This window comes from Budorcas taxicolor, chromosome 15 (assembly GCF_023091745.1).
Source record: "Budorcas taxicolor isolate Tak-1 chromosome 15, Takin1.1, whole genome shotgun sequence".
Classification (NCBI taxonomy): domain Eukaryota; kingdom Metazoa; phylum Chordata; class Mammalia; order Artiodactyla; family Bovidae; genus Budorcas; species Budorcas taxicolor.
In genome coordinates, this window is record NC_068924.1 from 39,964,620 (window position 1) to 39,979,543 (window position 14,924).

The 14,924-nt window shown below is 47.9% G+C and overlaps 1 protein-coding gene across 3 annotated transcripts in view; it reads right to left on the reverse strand.

The window, feature by feature from the left end:
- MICAL2 (microtubule associated monooxygenase, calponin and LIM domain containing 2) overlaps positions 1 to 14,924 on the reverse strand; it is a 154,734-nt gene that overhangs the window by 52,450 nt on the left and 87,360 nt on the right. For all 3 annotated transcript variants that reach the window (XM_052653388.1, XM_052653387.1, XM_052653386.1), the window contains exons 4-6: positions 6,829 to 7,036; positions 2,223 to 2,339; positions 463 to 564 (exon numbers count right to left, since the gene is read on the reverse strand). In XM_052653388.1, coding sequence (XP_052509348.1) covers positions 463 to 564; positions 2,223 to 2,339; positions 6,829 to 7,036 — 427 coding nt within the window. The remainder of the gene's footprint in view (positions 1 to 462; positions 565 to 2,222; positions 2,340 to 6,828; positions 7,037 to 14,924) is intronic.

The window sequence follows — 14,924 nt, forward strand, 5'->3', positions numbered from 1 at the left end:
GAAGTTATGAGAGGAGATGCAGGCCTCCTTCCAGCGTATTATACTTCACAGTAAGCCAGTACCATCAACAGTATAAAACGATTCTCTTAGTCGGAAGAAGTATGAAAGTACTTAGCACCCTGGCTTGCACAGTAGCAGGTGTTCAATAAATGTATATTGATTTTTTCTTTTAATTTCCATGATGTTTAACCTTTAAAAAGAATGGTTACATACGAGTCTTAGACCAGTCCTTATAGCAATGTTCTGAGCGGTCCTACTACTCACAAATTACAGAGCTTCAATGAAAATTAAATGGTTTTCTCTAAATGCTCAGCCTCAAGCAGAGCAGGGCGGTTTGCCCTTCTATCAAGACCCCCAATCCAGCTTTGGCACCTACCATCTTACACCCATTCTTCATGCCTTTCCTGATACACCCTTTCCCACCCCCATCCCTCCATTCGCAGCCCTAAGAAGAGTCATCACCTTCCAGTGTGTTCCTGCGGCCATCCGCGCCAATGATGACATCAAACTCAAATTCCGACAGAGAGTGATCTGCAGGGAGAAATTCTGCCCGCCAGCCAATTTCTGCCAGGACAGATAAATGAGATGAGTTGGCAGTGAGAGATGGGAGGACAGAGTGATTACATGCCCCCCCGTGTTGGCCATGAGAAATGGACAATGCCACCAGGTACAGGCACCCCAGATAGAGGCTCCAAAGGAAAGACCCAGACTGTTCAGATTCACACTTGTATTTGGAGTCCTCCTGGCTTAGTTCCAGTTCAGTCTCGGAAAAAGTAAAGCAGCAGTGCCAATTCCATGTCTGGTTTTACTGGTTTCTATAAAGGCTGGGAGTCTGTGAAACAGTTCTCAGGTGAAATCTTGCTGGTTACCCATAATTAGAATTTAACACCCACTACAGATCTGGGAGGGCTTCTCTGGTAGCTTAGCTGGTAAAGAATCTGCTTGCAGTTCGGGATACCCTGGTTTGACTCCTGGATTGGGAAGATCCCCTGGAGAAGGGACAGGCTACCCACTCCAGTATTCTTGGGCTTCCCTGGAGGCTCAGAAGGTAAAGCATCTGCCTGCAATGCGGGAGACCTGGGTTTGATCCCTGGGTTGGGAAGATCCCTGGGTTGGTTTGAGACCCTGGAGAGGGTATGGCAACCCACTCCAGTATTCTTGCCTGGAGAATCCCCATGGACAGAGGAGCCTGGCGGGCTACAGTCCATGGTACTGCAAAGAGTCAGAAGCAACTGAGTAACTAAGCACAGCACACAGGGATCTGGGAAGGTTAAGAGCACATAATTTGACATGAGTCATATCACACATATTGTCCTGCCACAAAAGCCAACTAATGTCTCCCCTAAAATGTCAATATTCTGGGCAAAGGAAAGAGAAATCAGGATTATAACCTATGTGTGAAATTACAAGGTCTCTGACACAAAACTGGACCCAGAATTGAAAGCCCTTTCCAGCAGCAGAAGAGTTTGCTATTAAGATATAGAGGCATCATGAACAAACTCTGGCCATGGTGAATATAAAAGATCAGAATTTTTATAAAATACTAAAAGGAACAAGAGAAAAATTACTCAATATACCTAAAGTGGATGAATTTTATGGTTTATAAATTATTTTCCAATAAAGCTTAAAAAATATTATAGGCCAAATAATATTTCAAACATTTATTTCACATTTGCTCTCAAAACTTCATTTTTATTTACTAGATTTTAAAATATCATACAGGTACAGTAAGTATATCCACATATCTGTGTGTGTACACACAGCTTGAAGAGCATGTGAACAAATTTTATCAGATAACCAAATCTGTTTTCTTTCCCACTTACTACTTAGACTTCATCTGTCAAAGTACTGCCTCCTAGTGAAAGGGTAACCAAATTACAGGTTTAATGTGTGTGTGTGTTCAGCTGTGTCTGACTCTGCAACCCCATGGACTGTAGGCCACCAAACTCCTCTGCCCATGGAATTTTCCAGGCAAGAATACTGGAGCAGGTTGTCATTTCCTACTCCAGGTGATCTCCCCTACCCAGAGATCAAACTCATGTCTCTAATAAATCCCCTGGGAGCTGAAGAACAAACCTCAAGTGACAGCAACGATCCAAAACAGTAAAATATCCTTTGACGGAATTATGTCAAACAGCCCAGAGTCATCCTCTGGGAGTTGCAAATGTTGTTTCCATTTCACAATATCTGATTTCTAGATCAAAAGGAAAATTATACTGTACTTTGATTTTCTTGATCTTCAGGAGGCTCTAGAACCTTCACAAACTCGACATTCACGTGGATTTCAACCCCCAATATCAAGGCCACCTTGAATAGGATGAGCTGCAACTGACGAATACCTGTTAGAAAGGAAGTTGAAAGAGATGAACTGTCATTAACAATGTCTGAGTGCCTCTTGTATGCAGAACACTATCTAATTACCATATGATTTCTGAGCATAACAATATAGAGGCATATCTCATTTTATTGCACTTTGCTTTATTGCGCTTTCTAGATATTATTTTTTTACAAATTGAAGATTTGCGGCAACCCTGTATCAAGCACGTCTACCTGTGTTACTTTTCCAACAGCATTTGCTCATCGTGTGTCTCTGTGTCATACTTTGGCAATTCTAGAAATACTTCAAACTTTTACATTATTATTATATTTGTTATGGTGTTCTGCGATCAGTGACCTTTGATATTTACTATTACAAAACTCACTGAAGGCTCAGATCATGGTTAGCAGTTTTTTTTTTTGGCAATAAAGTATTTTTAAATTAAGGTATTTACATTGCTTTTTTACACCTATTTCTATATGCATACGCACTAGATAGACTACAGCATAGTGTAAACATCACTTTTACATGCACTGTAATTCATGTAACTTGCTTTATTCAATATTTGCTTTGTTTTGATGGTCTAGAACCAAACCTGCAATTTCTCCAGGGTATGCCTGTGCCAATAATGAACACTACTGAGCACTAATTATGTGCCAAGCACCCTGTGTTCTCTCATTTAACCCTTCCACTGCTTTCTCATTTAACCCTCACAGTGGCCCTTTGGGATAATTACTCCTGTTTTAGAGATGAGAAATTGAGGCTCAATAAATAGCCTCTTGATGAAAGTGAAAGAGGAGAGTGAAAAAGTTGGCTTAAAGCTCAACATTCAGAAAACGAAGATCATGGCATCCGGTCCCATCACTTCATGGGAAATAGATGGGGAAACAGTGGAAACAGTGTCAGACTTTATTTTGGGGGGCTCCAAAATCACTGCAGATGGTGACTGCAGCCATGAAATTAAAAGATGCTTACTCCTTGGAAGGAAAGTTATGACCAACCTAGACAGCATATTGAAAAGCAGAGACATTACTTTGCCAACAAAGGTCTGTCTAGTCAAGGCTATGGTTTTTCCAGTGGTCATGTATGGATGTGAGAGTTGGACTGTGAAGAAGGCTGAAAATTGATGCTTTTGAACTGTGGTATTGGAGAAGACTCTTGAGAGTCCCTTGGACTGCAAGGAGATCCAACCAGTCCATCCTAAAGGAGACCAGTCCTGGGTGTTCATTGGAAGGACTGATGCTGAGGCTGAAACTCCAATACTTTGGCCACCTCATACGGAGAGTTGACTCATTGGAAAAGACTCTGATGCTGGGAGGGATTGGGGGCAGGAGGAGAAGGGCACGACAGAGGATGCGATGGCTGGATGGCATCACCGACTTGATGGATGTGAGTCTGAGTGAACTCTGGGAGCTGGTGATGGACAGGGAGGCCTGGCGTGCTGCGATTCATGGGGTTGCAAAGAGTTGGACACGACTGAGCGACTGAACTGAACTGAACTGAGGGCTGAGTGACTTGCTCAGGCTCACACAGGAGCAAAACTGGAATGTGGATCCAGATCTGTCTGACTCCAAGACTGTGCTCTAGCTGTCAGGTGGGTGACAGCCGGTATCCTGAGGGTGACTCTCTTTTCTGCCCCCTTCCTGAGCTGGGCTGTGGGTTTGACAAGATGAAGGTGGAAAGAGAAGTAAACAGAGAGCGAGTAACGAGTTAATACGTACAGTCAGAGAGTAAATGGCTTACTCTGCCTGAGCTCTCAGCCATCCCTGGTAATGGGTGGAGTGGGGAATCCTCCCCACAAAGCTAGACTCATGTTTTCCACCTCCTACCCACTCTCCCAAACTCTCCCAATGAGTGGCTCTTTGTTTTTCCATTTTGTCCCTGCCATTGAGCACAAATGGGCATGCCTCCAAATACATTTCTGAGAGCACAAAGTTTCAGATTACCTGTGGGTCCCTCTGCATTTTGTGGGCTTCACTCCTTGAGCATTTAGTGAACATCTACCATCACACAGAGCCATACCAGGCCCAGGAGATATGGAACCCCATCTAATGGAGGAAACACGGGTAAACAGAATGGGGCAGGACCTGGTAGCTGGGGCCAGCGGGGTGGCAGAACAGGGTCTGAGCTGCAGTCCTGAAAGCCAAGGGCGGAGGGACCAAGAATACTAGGTTCTATGGAGAGATTAAGCATATGAAGACTGCAGAGGCCAGGGCACGGGAGGAGGGGAAGCTTCTGGAGAGAGTCCCTTTAGCACAGTGCTGGGGAGAAACCAGACCACAGTGGGAGCCGGCAGGAGTGGAAAGTGGAGGCAAAGTCTAAGTCGCCTCTTTCTAGAATGAGCACTTTGAGGTGGAGAAAAGTAATGGGCTGTATCAGAGGACTGGAGGGGCTGAGTGAGGCAAGGGCAGGGGAAAAGGCGAGAAGGAAACTGAGAGCATCTAGGGTTGGAGAGGAAGGACCAGTTCTGCCTCTGACTTCGGGCTGAGAGGGAGGGAGGGCACTTGGGGAGAGGAGGGCGCAGGAGGGAGGAGAGGGCCTGGCAGGGGGAGTTCCCACCGGTGGCTTCTCTTCTACAGAGCGTTGGAGGGAAGCGGATGGAGGGAGGCCATCTGCTCAGAATGAGGAGGCTGTGGTGGAGGCTTGGGACGGCCACGGTGGGAACTGGAGGAGGATGCTGACACAGGACCAGCAGAAAACTGCTGAGCAAAGCTGAAGACCAGGTCACAGCTGGGGCTGGAGACCATGGCCAGTTTGAGAGGGAGCCAATCAGCCGGTGCTTCAAGAGTCCATGCCAGGAAATAGGCCATGGGGGCGGGTAGGCTTCCCCTCATGGTTTCAAGGTTCCCAGCCTATCTGGTTTCAGCACCCAGTAAGGTACTCAATAAATTCTCCCTGCTTCCCCACGGGTACTAGAGCTGCCCTTGACAACGATCACTCTGAACTTTGAATCTCAGTTTCAGAGTCCTGCCCGTGTTTCCACACACAAGAACCAGGGGTTAAGTGGGGGCCCCGTCAATGGAGCAGTGAGGGGCCCCCTGGCTAGAAAGGCAGCCTGGCCTCCTTTGAGGCCTCCTGGTGATCAGCTCTGCCTCTCAAGAAGGCTCGATGGGAAAGTGGTGCTTAGTGTTGTCATTCTAAACTGGTACCAACAGACATTCTTCCGTGGGTGGTAAGGAATATCCGGAAAGCTGACACTGCAGCCTTCTGGGCAAATCCAAATTTCTTTCCACTGGACTCTTGGAATTTTCTCATCCCAGGGCGGGAACAAACCCTGGGCCCCTGCTGGTAAGGTCTCCTGTATCTGACTAAATTACACCCTGTCTGGCTGCTAATTCTCTCCAGTTGTTCTCGCCCCAGCCCCACACCCTTTTCCCATCAGTGCCTGTCCTCATAAGAGCATGGGTCTCAGGGTTCTCCTTCCACTCACTGGCTGAGAGAGTGCAGCTCTGAATTTATTTGAATTTGGGGATCCCGGCTGCTTCTTGTTCATTGTACCCTGCTGGATGCAAGGTGCTTCCTGAACACTTAGACTGGCCAGGCACAGTGATAAGCACATTTCACATGTGACCTCATTTGATCAATCCTCTCAGCTCTCTTGGTAAGCAGGCATCGATCATATTTAGGGGAGACAAAACTGGGGCTGGAGGAAGGTGAGAAATCTGACCCAAGTCACACAGAAAATGGACCCAAATCTATTCAAACCCTTAACTCTCCCCACAGTAGTAACTTCCCTGACTTTTATGAGTTATGATTGCTGTATATAAAATGACTAAAGACTCCCCCGCTGGTGGTCCAGTGGCTAAGAGTCCAGGTTCCCAATGCTGTGGGCCCAGGTTTGATCTCTGGTCAGGGAACTAGATCCCACATGCCACAGCTAAAGATCCTGAGTGATGTAAGTAACTGGTGCAGTCAAATGAATTAAAAAAAAAAAAGACCTCTTCCCTGTAAAGCATGAGGAGGGAGGCTTCTCTCCCAAAGCCTGCCTGCACAGATCCTACCTCGAGAGACCCAGGCCTAAGTGACATCAGCACAGGAGGCGCCTCAGGGCTCACTTCACCCTACTAATCACTGAGGGATGGCCCAGGACCCCAAATCCACCTTCCCAGTCCCCCTCCTTTTCTGGATGGACCCCCATCAGGATGGCCTCTCTCTCTCTAAAGCTCAAGGAAACCTGGTGCAGGAAACTATATGACTTACCTCTGCCTCTGTTTACCATATATCGTTCATTCATTCATTCAACAGAAGTGCATTGAGCATCTACTATGTGTCAGGCGCCATTTTACGCCCTAAAGGTACTGTGCTAAGACATACCATGGTCCCTGGCATCATGGTGCTTCCAGCCTAGTGGGCACAGCACAGGCTCTAGCACTAAATGTCTGTCAGTTGGATGTGAGGAGCCCCCGGAGACTTGCAGGATGGAACATCCTGGGGATTCCACAATGTGGAGAAATACCCCACCCCAGGTCAGCCCCTTCCCCACATGGGGTGCCACCGCTGGCTCCACTCACTGATATGGTCGATGGAACCGGCACAAAACTTCCCATAGAACTTCTTGGCTCCCAGGCCTCGCAGGTCGTGGATGGTGAAAGGCCAGAGGTGCAGCACGTTGTTCCGGGAGAAAGTGTCCCTCTTCTCCACCACAACCACTTTGGCCCCCAGGTAGGCAAGTTCAATGGCAGTGCGCAGACCACATGGTCCTCCCCCAATGATGAGACACTGAGGAGGGGAGAGCAGAGAGAGACACTCAGTGGCCTCCAGCCTTGTGGACAGAACTTCCTCCCTAGTCAGCAATGTAACTGGGGAGCAAACCCACATGCACCCAAATTAACCAGTGTAAATCAAACACTTACTAGGACCCGTCATTCATACATCCCATGTACATTACCTGTGGGTTTACCCCACACCAATCACTGTGCCAGATCCCGTGAAGAATGCAGAGTCCACGAAGGACTCGGGGAAGGCACAGTAAGATAGGCATGAGGTTCAGAGTTAAACTGAACTGGGCTTAGATCTCAGCTCTGGCATTTGACCTGTTAGTCCGGGTGGATGGAGAGAAGGATACTTTGGGGGAAAGGAGAGAAGAGAGATCAGGATTCATCTGGAGCTAGATGCTGAGAGTCTGAGAAGTCAAGCGAAGGGGTATGGTCATGGTCCTGAAGGCACTGGGACTGCGTGGGCAGAAGGGACAGGAAGGGGTTTCTGCTCCAGTCCTGAACTCGGTCTCTGGATCCTGCAACACTGAACAAGACAGGGGTCCTTCCCCAAGAAAGCTACAGCCATTTAGGAAAGAAGAGAAGACACATAATGACCTAACCAACTACTTATACTGGGGAAAAGCCCTTCTATTCAAATAAAATCTTATGAGTATCACTGCTCCAATAAAAACAGGAAAGTGGCGGTCGGTATTCTGGCTGACAGAACCCCCTCGCAGCAGCCCACCCTACCCCTGGACAGGTCCTGAAGCACCTTTAAGAGGCAAGAGTTCAACTTGGGAGGGGGGTCTAACTAACTGGGGATACCCCCCCAGAGTCACAGAGAAGGGGATCTGCACCCACACATCACTGCTTGACACCATACAGGCATCTGAAAACATCCCTTCTGCTCGGGATCAAACCTTATCTTAAAAAAAAAAAAAAAGCATTCCCCTTCCCCTAGCAAATGTTCCATCATCCAGTTATCATTCATCTGGGGCCTCCAGACTCCCAAAGGGAAACTGCAAATAAGCATATCAGAAGCTCCCACACCACAATCAGTGTGGCTTACTCGCTGGAACCGTCCAGAGAGTTTGTGGAAACTCTGTTAGGGGAAATGAAGTCACCACTGAGATACAATTCACTCCAGAGACAGGCAGCGGGTAGGCAAAACCTAATGCTTCCTTTCTGGTTGGAGCTGACTACAGAGAACCAACTCCCCCAAGCCCAGCTCTCATCTTTATCTCACACCCCAAACAGCTCCTCCGGCTCGGACATAGCCAGACCATGACGGGCATCTCAAAGCAAGACTCCAAACCCCGACGCTCTGAGGTTGGCTTTGGGGTTAAGTCTGGATTCACTGCATTTCTTTGCAGTTAGCGCATCTTTTCCTGTTTGCTGAGTTTTGTCACTCCAGGGCCACAGACGGAGTAGGGCGGGAGGATGTGGGGGGAAGAAAGGCAGGGAGGGGAGGAAGGGAGCCCCCTGCATTCTCCCATCTACCAGGCCTGACCCAGAACTGCTCCCCGGGCAAGGCAAGGATTCCCACTCCCACCAGCTGGGGGGCTGCTGTGCATTTCTCATGCAAACAGTCGCTGGTGTACCGTCTCTGGCCCTCTCAACTAAACCTGAAATCCCACCAATGAAAGCTTGGTTTTCCCACCACCCTGGGCCCCAGCTCATACTTTGGGGCCTGAAATTTCAGAGACACCAGTCATACTTAAGGCAAATACCAACAGGCCTAATTATATAAAGGGAGAAAATTTGGTACAGATGTTATCAAGACAGGAGAGAAGGCTTGCTGGCCAGAGCAAGACCAGTTCCTCCAGGAACACACTCGTTATGATTAACATGGGAACTCGGAGTTCTGACAAGAAGCTGAAAACCACGGCTGCAGCGTGCCTGGGCAGAGGAGCAGGCGAAGAAGAGGGTTCTTCCGGCCTGCCCACAGATAACGCTCTGGATGGTGGGCAGAGTGCAAACAGACCACGTGTGCAAAGCATCATGATAACTCAACCCAAAGGAACTCTCCACCTTTCCCAGATGCATCCGGGCTTCAATGCTGAGGGTTCTGTGCCAAGGAATGAAAATTTTTCATTAAAAGTCAGCTCTGAGGCCCAGCCCCAAATCAGATTGTACATTCCTCCTACAGGCCCTGTCCTTAGTGCCACCCCAGAACCAAGCTCCATGTGTTATAATTATGTGCATCTGATTCCCAGGCCAGCGAAAAGCTCCACAAAAGCTATCTCCATGTCCAGTATGGGGCCTGGCACACAGGAGGCCTCAATAAACATTTGATGGATGAAGGAACTTCCACACCCTCAAGGCCCACCCAGTTCTGGCTGCCTGACAGTAATCGGGGACGTTCGATTCACATCAGCCAGGGTTTATGTCTGCATTTCCCACCCAGGCTGGGGGAGCTGGGGTCTGCCAAGGCCACCAGGATCACGGACGTCAGCAGATCTGTGTGCTCAGGCGACATAAATTTATTACACAGTGGGGAGCGGGGTAGATCCAACACCAGCAGGAAGTCCATTGTATAGATAAGCTTGGCCATGCTTAGACCTCCACATTTGTGGAGAGAGACAAACGCCACATGGAAAAATCAGCTCTTTATTTATCAAATGATGGGAAGAGGGGGTATGAGGCCTCGCCCACTGTCAAGGCACCGGGCTGGACAGGACCCTGTGCCCTCCCAGGGGACCCCCAAAGCACTACTGACTTCTTGCTGACATGCCGCATCATCCAGTCCACAAGTGGTGGGGGCGGGGGGCCGAGGGGAAAGTGTTGGGACTGCGCCAAGAATGCTAAAGGGATCAGTCCCCGAAGGGAGCCACCGAGAGGACCAGGGGCTAAGCTAGGGGTTAGCAGTCTGGAGGCTTGATTTCCGCTTTTGAATTCTGCCTCCACTTTGTTTGTGAGCTCTGCGTGCAGACAGTTCAGGGAGGTGGGGCGCAGAAAGCCAGCACTTGGAGAGAGCAAGCGGATCAAGGTCTGCCATTCACAAACTCACTCACCCAGGCGCTGCAGCTCCTTGAAAAGGATGACTATAGGATCTAAACTATATCACACCCAGCAGGTTCTACTTGCGAGGCACTGTCCTAATCATTCCATCTATTTCAGCTTTCCAACTGCCCTATGAGGTACCTGTCATCACCACCTCCACTTTGTAAATGAGGAAACTGAGGCATTGAAAAGTTAACTTGCTCTGGGTACTATTATTGTCCCCATATTTGAGCTAAGAAGTGAGAAGTCAGAAACTGCCCCAGGGTGGGTCACCTAATGAGGAAGTGGTCAAGTTTGGACACGAACCCAGGCCACGTGGGTCCAAAGGCTGATCTCCAAGCCACTTGCCTGACCATGAGGCCAGGCCACAGGGGATGTGTTCAGGAGTAAGTGAGGCCAGCTTGGGCTCCTTCCCTACACAGGGCACACCTTGGCCCTCCAAACGGAGCCGGGTTCAGGCTGAGTACAGGCCTCTGCCCCGAAGCCCTGAGTCCGCATCTCGGCTGAACTTCATGTCCTTCCCTGGGGTGGAAATTTACAGGCCGGATGGTGCTAAAGCCCCTGCAGCTCTCAGGAAGCCACTCAGGCAGGTGCGGGCAGTGGGGAGTCAGGCATGCACACTGGCAGCCTCTCTGGTGCCTCTGGAGACCTGGCAGCGAGCTGAGAGACACGATGTCACGTGTGGTGCCATCTCTCTGGTAGCGGCGGCCCTCCCGCATGCTGGCCCACTGGCCAGCTTCCTGTGCAGTGCTCTGGGTCCAGGGACATGCCCTCATGCTTCCTGGCGTGGCTTCCTAGCCTCACCGGCTCTTAAGATGGGCTGCTTATCTAAACCCAGACAGGAAGGCCCTGACTGTTACTGGGTTACCATGAGTGCAAACAGCTTGTTCAGAATCACAGGGCAGAGAGTTATCAAACCCAAGGTGCCTCCCACCCACACACTGGCCTAAGGGACCTGCCCTCACAGCCCCACGGTCAGAGAAAGGGGAGCTCACGAGAGATGCAGCCACCTACGATTCTAACCTTGGATGGAGAAAGCTCTGTGTGGCGGGGGTGGGGATGGCCAGACCGGGTTCTCCACGGCAACTTCAAAGGCCACTCCAGTGAGGAGCAAACCCTCATCTGACTTGACAGGGCCCTGCCCTGCCCTGATCTAACTCTCCTGTATCGGGGTCACACCCAGCTATTCCTGAGTAACAATCACCCCACTTACTAACCTCAGAAACTTACAGAGCGGAAGTGAAGAAAGATATCCTGTTCTCCCTGTCTGCTCTCAAAAAATAATACGAATTCCTCTGAGAAACATTCCATTCCTCTGTCCCTCCCTTTCAGCCTGAGTCGGTGCTCTGACCCACTTGAGCAATTGTAACTGCTGAGACTGGGGTCTGGATTTTGGGGGGCAGTTTCATTTGCAAACATCTTACCCCTGGACCGTGTAAGTACACTCAGGTTGGACCCTGGACTTGAGAGTCAGAAGTGCAATCACCAAGGCCGTGCTTCCTGCCTCTGGGTGCTGTTTATACCTCCCGCATCTCCTTCATTTAAGGCATGAGTTCCCTGAAGTCTGGACATGCGTGCTATCAAACCTCCCCTAGAGATCAGCAGCAAGTAAGCCCACGACTCCTTTCATTTTAGATGCCAAAGTACATCATCAACAGTGCCAACTCTGTCCCACCTTTGCAGGTGTCTGTCCATCCCATAACAGGAAGAGTAATAGGAAAGACAGTTTTCATAATAGCAATAATAAAAATCAGAGCTCCCACTTACTGTCTGCTTTTATTGTGCTAAGCACTTTGTAAGATAGGCACCTCATTTCTCTCCTACAAGAACCCTGAACTGGGCATTTGGCAGATGAGAAAACTGGGGTTTGGGAAGGTAAACTTGACTGTGGTCACAGGACTAGGGTAAGAACAAACCTTGGATCCCAGGAGTTGTACTTGAAATCATGATCATGTATTAAAATTCTTCCAGGCTTCCTTGGGCCTTATTATGAATTAGCATGTTCCCTTCTCAGCTAAGATATGTAAGACCACTGAGTCCCCTCTGTGGGTGGCAAAAGATGCAAGAGAAGGTCCCCGTCCCCAAACCTCAGGAGGCTGTCTGATTGGGGGCCAGAGGGGCCAGAAATGCTAGATGGCTTGGGACCACCTGCGACTACTGGGGATGTGTGTGGAAGGGACAAATGTGGTTATGAAAAAGTCCTATCAGAAGATGGTCCAGGAGTGGAGAACTGAGGCTGAGGACTCAAGAGAGACAGAAGAAATGTCAGGCTGAGAAAGAGGGAGGTGACTTGGAGGGAGGGGAGGCCAGGCTGAGCTCAAGTGAGCCTGGTGTTGTGTGGGACAAGAAAGGGCTGAAGGGAAACCAGGGGACAGAGAGGGAGCCAGATGGTAGAAGGCCTGGGAAGTCAGATCAAAGGATTTGAATGGTTCCCCCCACCATCCCTACTTGGGCTATTATGGGTTTGGAGTAGAATGAAAGTACTAGTTTAGGACAAGTAGTTCCAGAGCAATAAAAAAGACGGTAAGGAGAGAGAAGGAAACCGGAGGCAGAGAACCAGCACTGCAGCATTTGAAACACTCCCTCTCTGGAATCTCCTCTCTCCACCTCAGCCACAGACGCCCATGCATCTCTACTACTCCCCTCATCTTCCTCACCTCCACACTGGGCAGCACCTGGGGCTCAAGCTCCATCCTCTTCCCTTCTTTATTTTACATCCTCTTTCCATGGCTTGAAGTACCCTCTTCATGCTGATGATGCTCAAAATTGTCCCCAACCCCTAAACTCCTAGACTCGGATAAACAACTGCCTGCTGACATTCTCAGCTGCTCTAGTAAGCATCTTAGATGTCAAACCAGACCTACGATCACACTCTTGATCACACATCATCCCCCACCACCCCCACCCCCTGCTCCTCTCCCAGTCATGGTCATCTCAGTTCATATTTCTCCACTTCCCACTTTTCCAGCTCCTGGAGCCAAAACTCTGGCGTCAACCTAGATTCCTTTTCTCTTATCGCAAACCAATCCTGCCAATAAATCCTGTTGACTCTACCTTCAGAAAAGAGTCTGCCCCTGATTAGTTTCACCTCCTCCATGCTGCCACCCTGATGCAAGATACCGTCCTCCTCCTCCACCCTGGTCGCAGGACTACCTGGCCTCCTGCTTTCTCTCGTGTCCCTTACAGTCCACACCCCCAACAGCAACTGGGGTGGCCCTTCTAAAGTCAGATCACGTCACACCCAGTTCACAACCTCTGATGGCTTTTCACGGCACACGGAAGTCAAAATCAGACTGTATTATGGCCTCAAGACCCTACAAGGCCTTGCCCTTCAATCTCCCTTCTGTGTTCAGCTCCTGCCCAGCCTCCCTCCCTCTCTGCACTCCAACCACATTGGTCTCCCTAAGCACACACAGGGTCTTTTCACTTGCTTTGCCCACTGTCTGCAACATCCTTCTAAATAAAGATATATATATATATATATATATACACACACACACATATTATATAAATATATAAATTTTATAATTCAAAAAAGGAAATAAATTGCAGAATATATAAAGGACTAGTTTTATTTTTCTTTATATTGACATCCAGTTTTCCAGCATTATTTTAAATGTTTGAAAATATTTCCAGTATCTACTTAAAGAGTTTTCCATTATGGGCTTTTTCGTTTGGTTTTATTTTCAATCTAGTAGCTTTAAAATATTTTTACAGTATCTTACTATAAAATTTTTAAAATATATTTTAAAAAATTGAAAGAATTCTAGTGAACACCCAAATACCCACCACCTAGATTCTATGATTAGATTTTATACTCCTCACTTTATCATATGTCTTATCATCCTTCCACCTCTCTACTTATTCATCAGTTGATCTTAATTTTTGGTGCATTTCAGTGAAATTGCTGAATCAGTACATTTCTTCCCAAATATTTCAGGATGCAAATCTAATTAACAAGAGTTCAATCTTTATTCAAATTTTTCACACCCTCTCACCATAAACAAAAATAAACTTCAAATGGCTTAAAGACTTAAACATATGACATGGCACCATAAAACTCCTGAAGAGAACATAGGCAAAACATTCTCTAACATAAATTATACCCGTAGTCAGTTTCCCAAGGCAATAGATGTAAAAATGAAGATAAACAAATGGACCTAATTAAACTTACAAGCTTTTATACAGCAAAGGAAACCATAAACCAAACTAAAAGACAACCTACAGAATGGGAGAAAACATTTGCAATCAATATTTGATTGCAAGGAGATCAAACCAGTCAATTCTAAAGGAAATCAACCCTGAATGTTCACTGGAAGGACTGATGCTGAAGCTCCAATACTTCGGCCACCTGATGTGATGAACCAACTCATTAGAAAAGACCCTGAGGCTGGGAAAGATTGAAGGCAGGAAGAGAAGGGGACGATGGTTGGATGGCATCAACGACTCGATGGACATGAGTTTGAACAAATTTCGGGAGATGGTGAAGGACAGGGAAACCTGGTGTGCTGTAGTCCATGGGGTCGCAGAGAGTCGGACAGGACTGAGTGACTGAACAACAACAAATGTGCAAACGTTGTAACTGACAAAGGCTTAAGTTCCAAAATATACAAATAACTTGCATAAGTCAACATAAAGATGAACAACCCAAGTGAAAAATGGACAGAGGACCTAAAGAGACATCTCTCCAAAGAAAAAATGCAGACGTCCAATAGGTACCCGAAAAGATGTTCAGCATCATTAATTATTAGAGAAATGCAAAACCAAACGACAATGAGGTACCACCTCACAGAGGTCAGAATGGCCATCATTTAAAAAGTCTACAAACAAATGTTGGAGAGGGGGTGGAGAAAAGGTTACTCTCATACCCTGTAAGTTGGAACATAAGTTGGTGCATCCACTGTGGA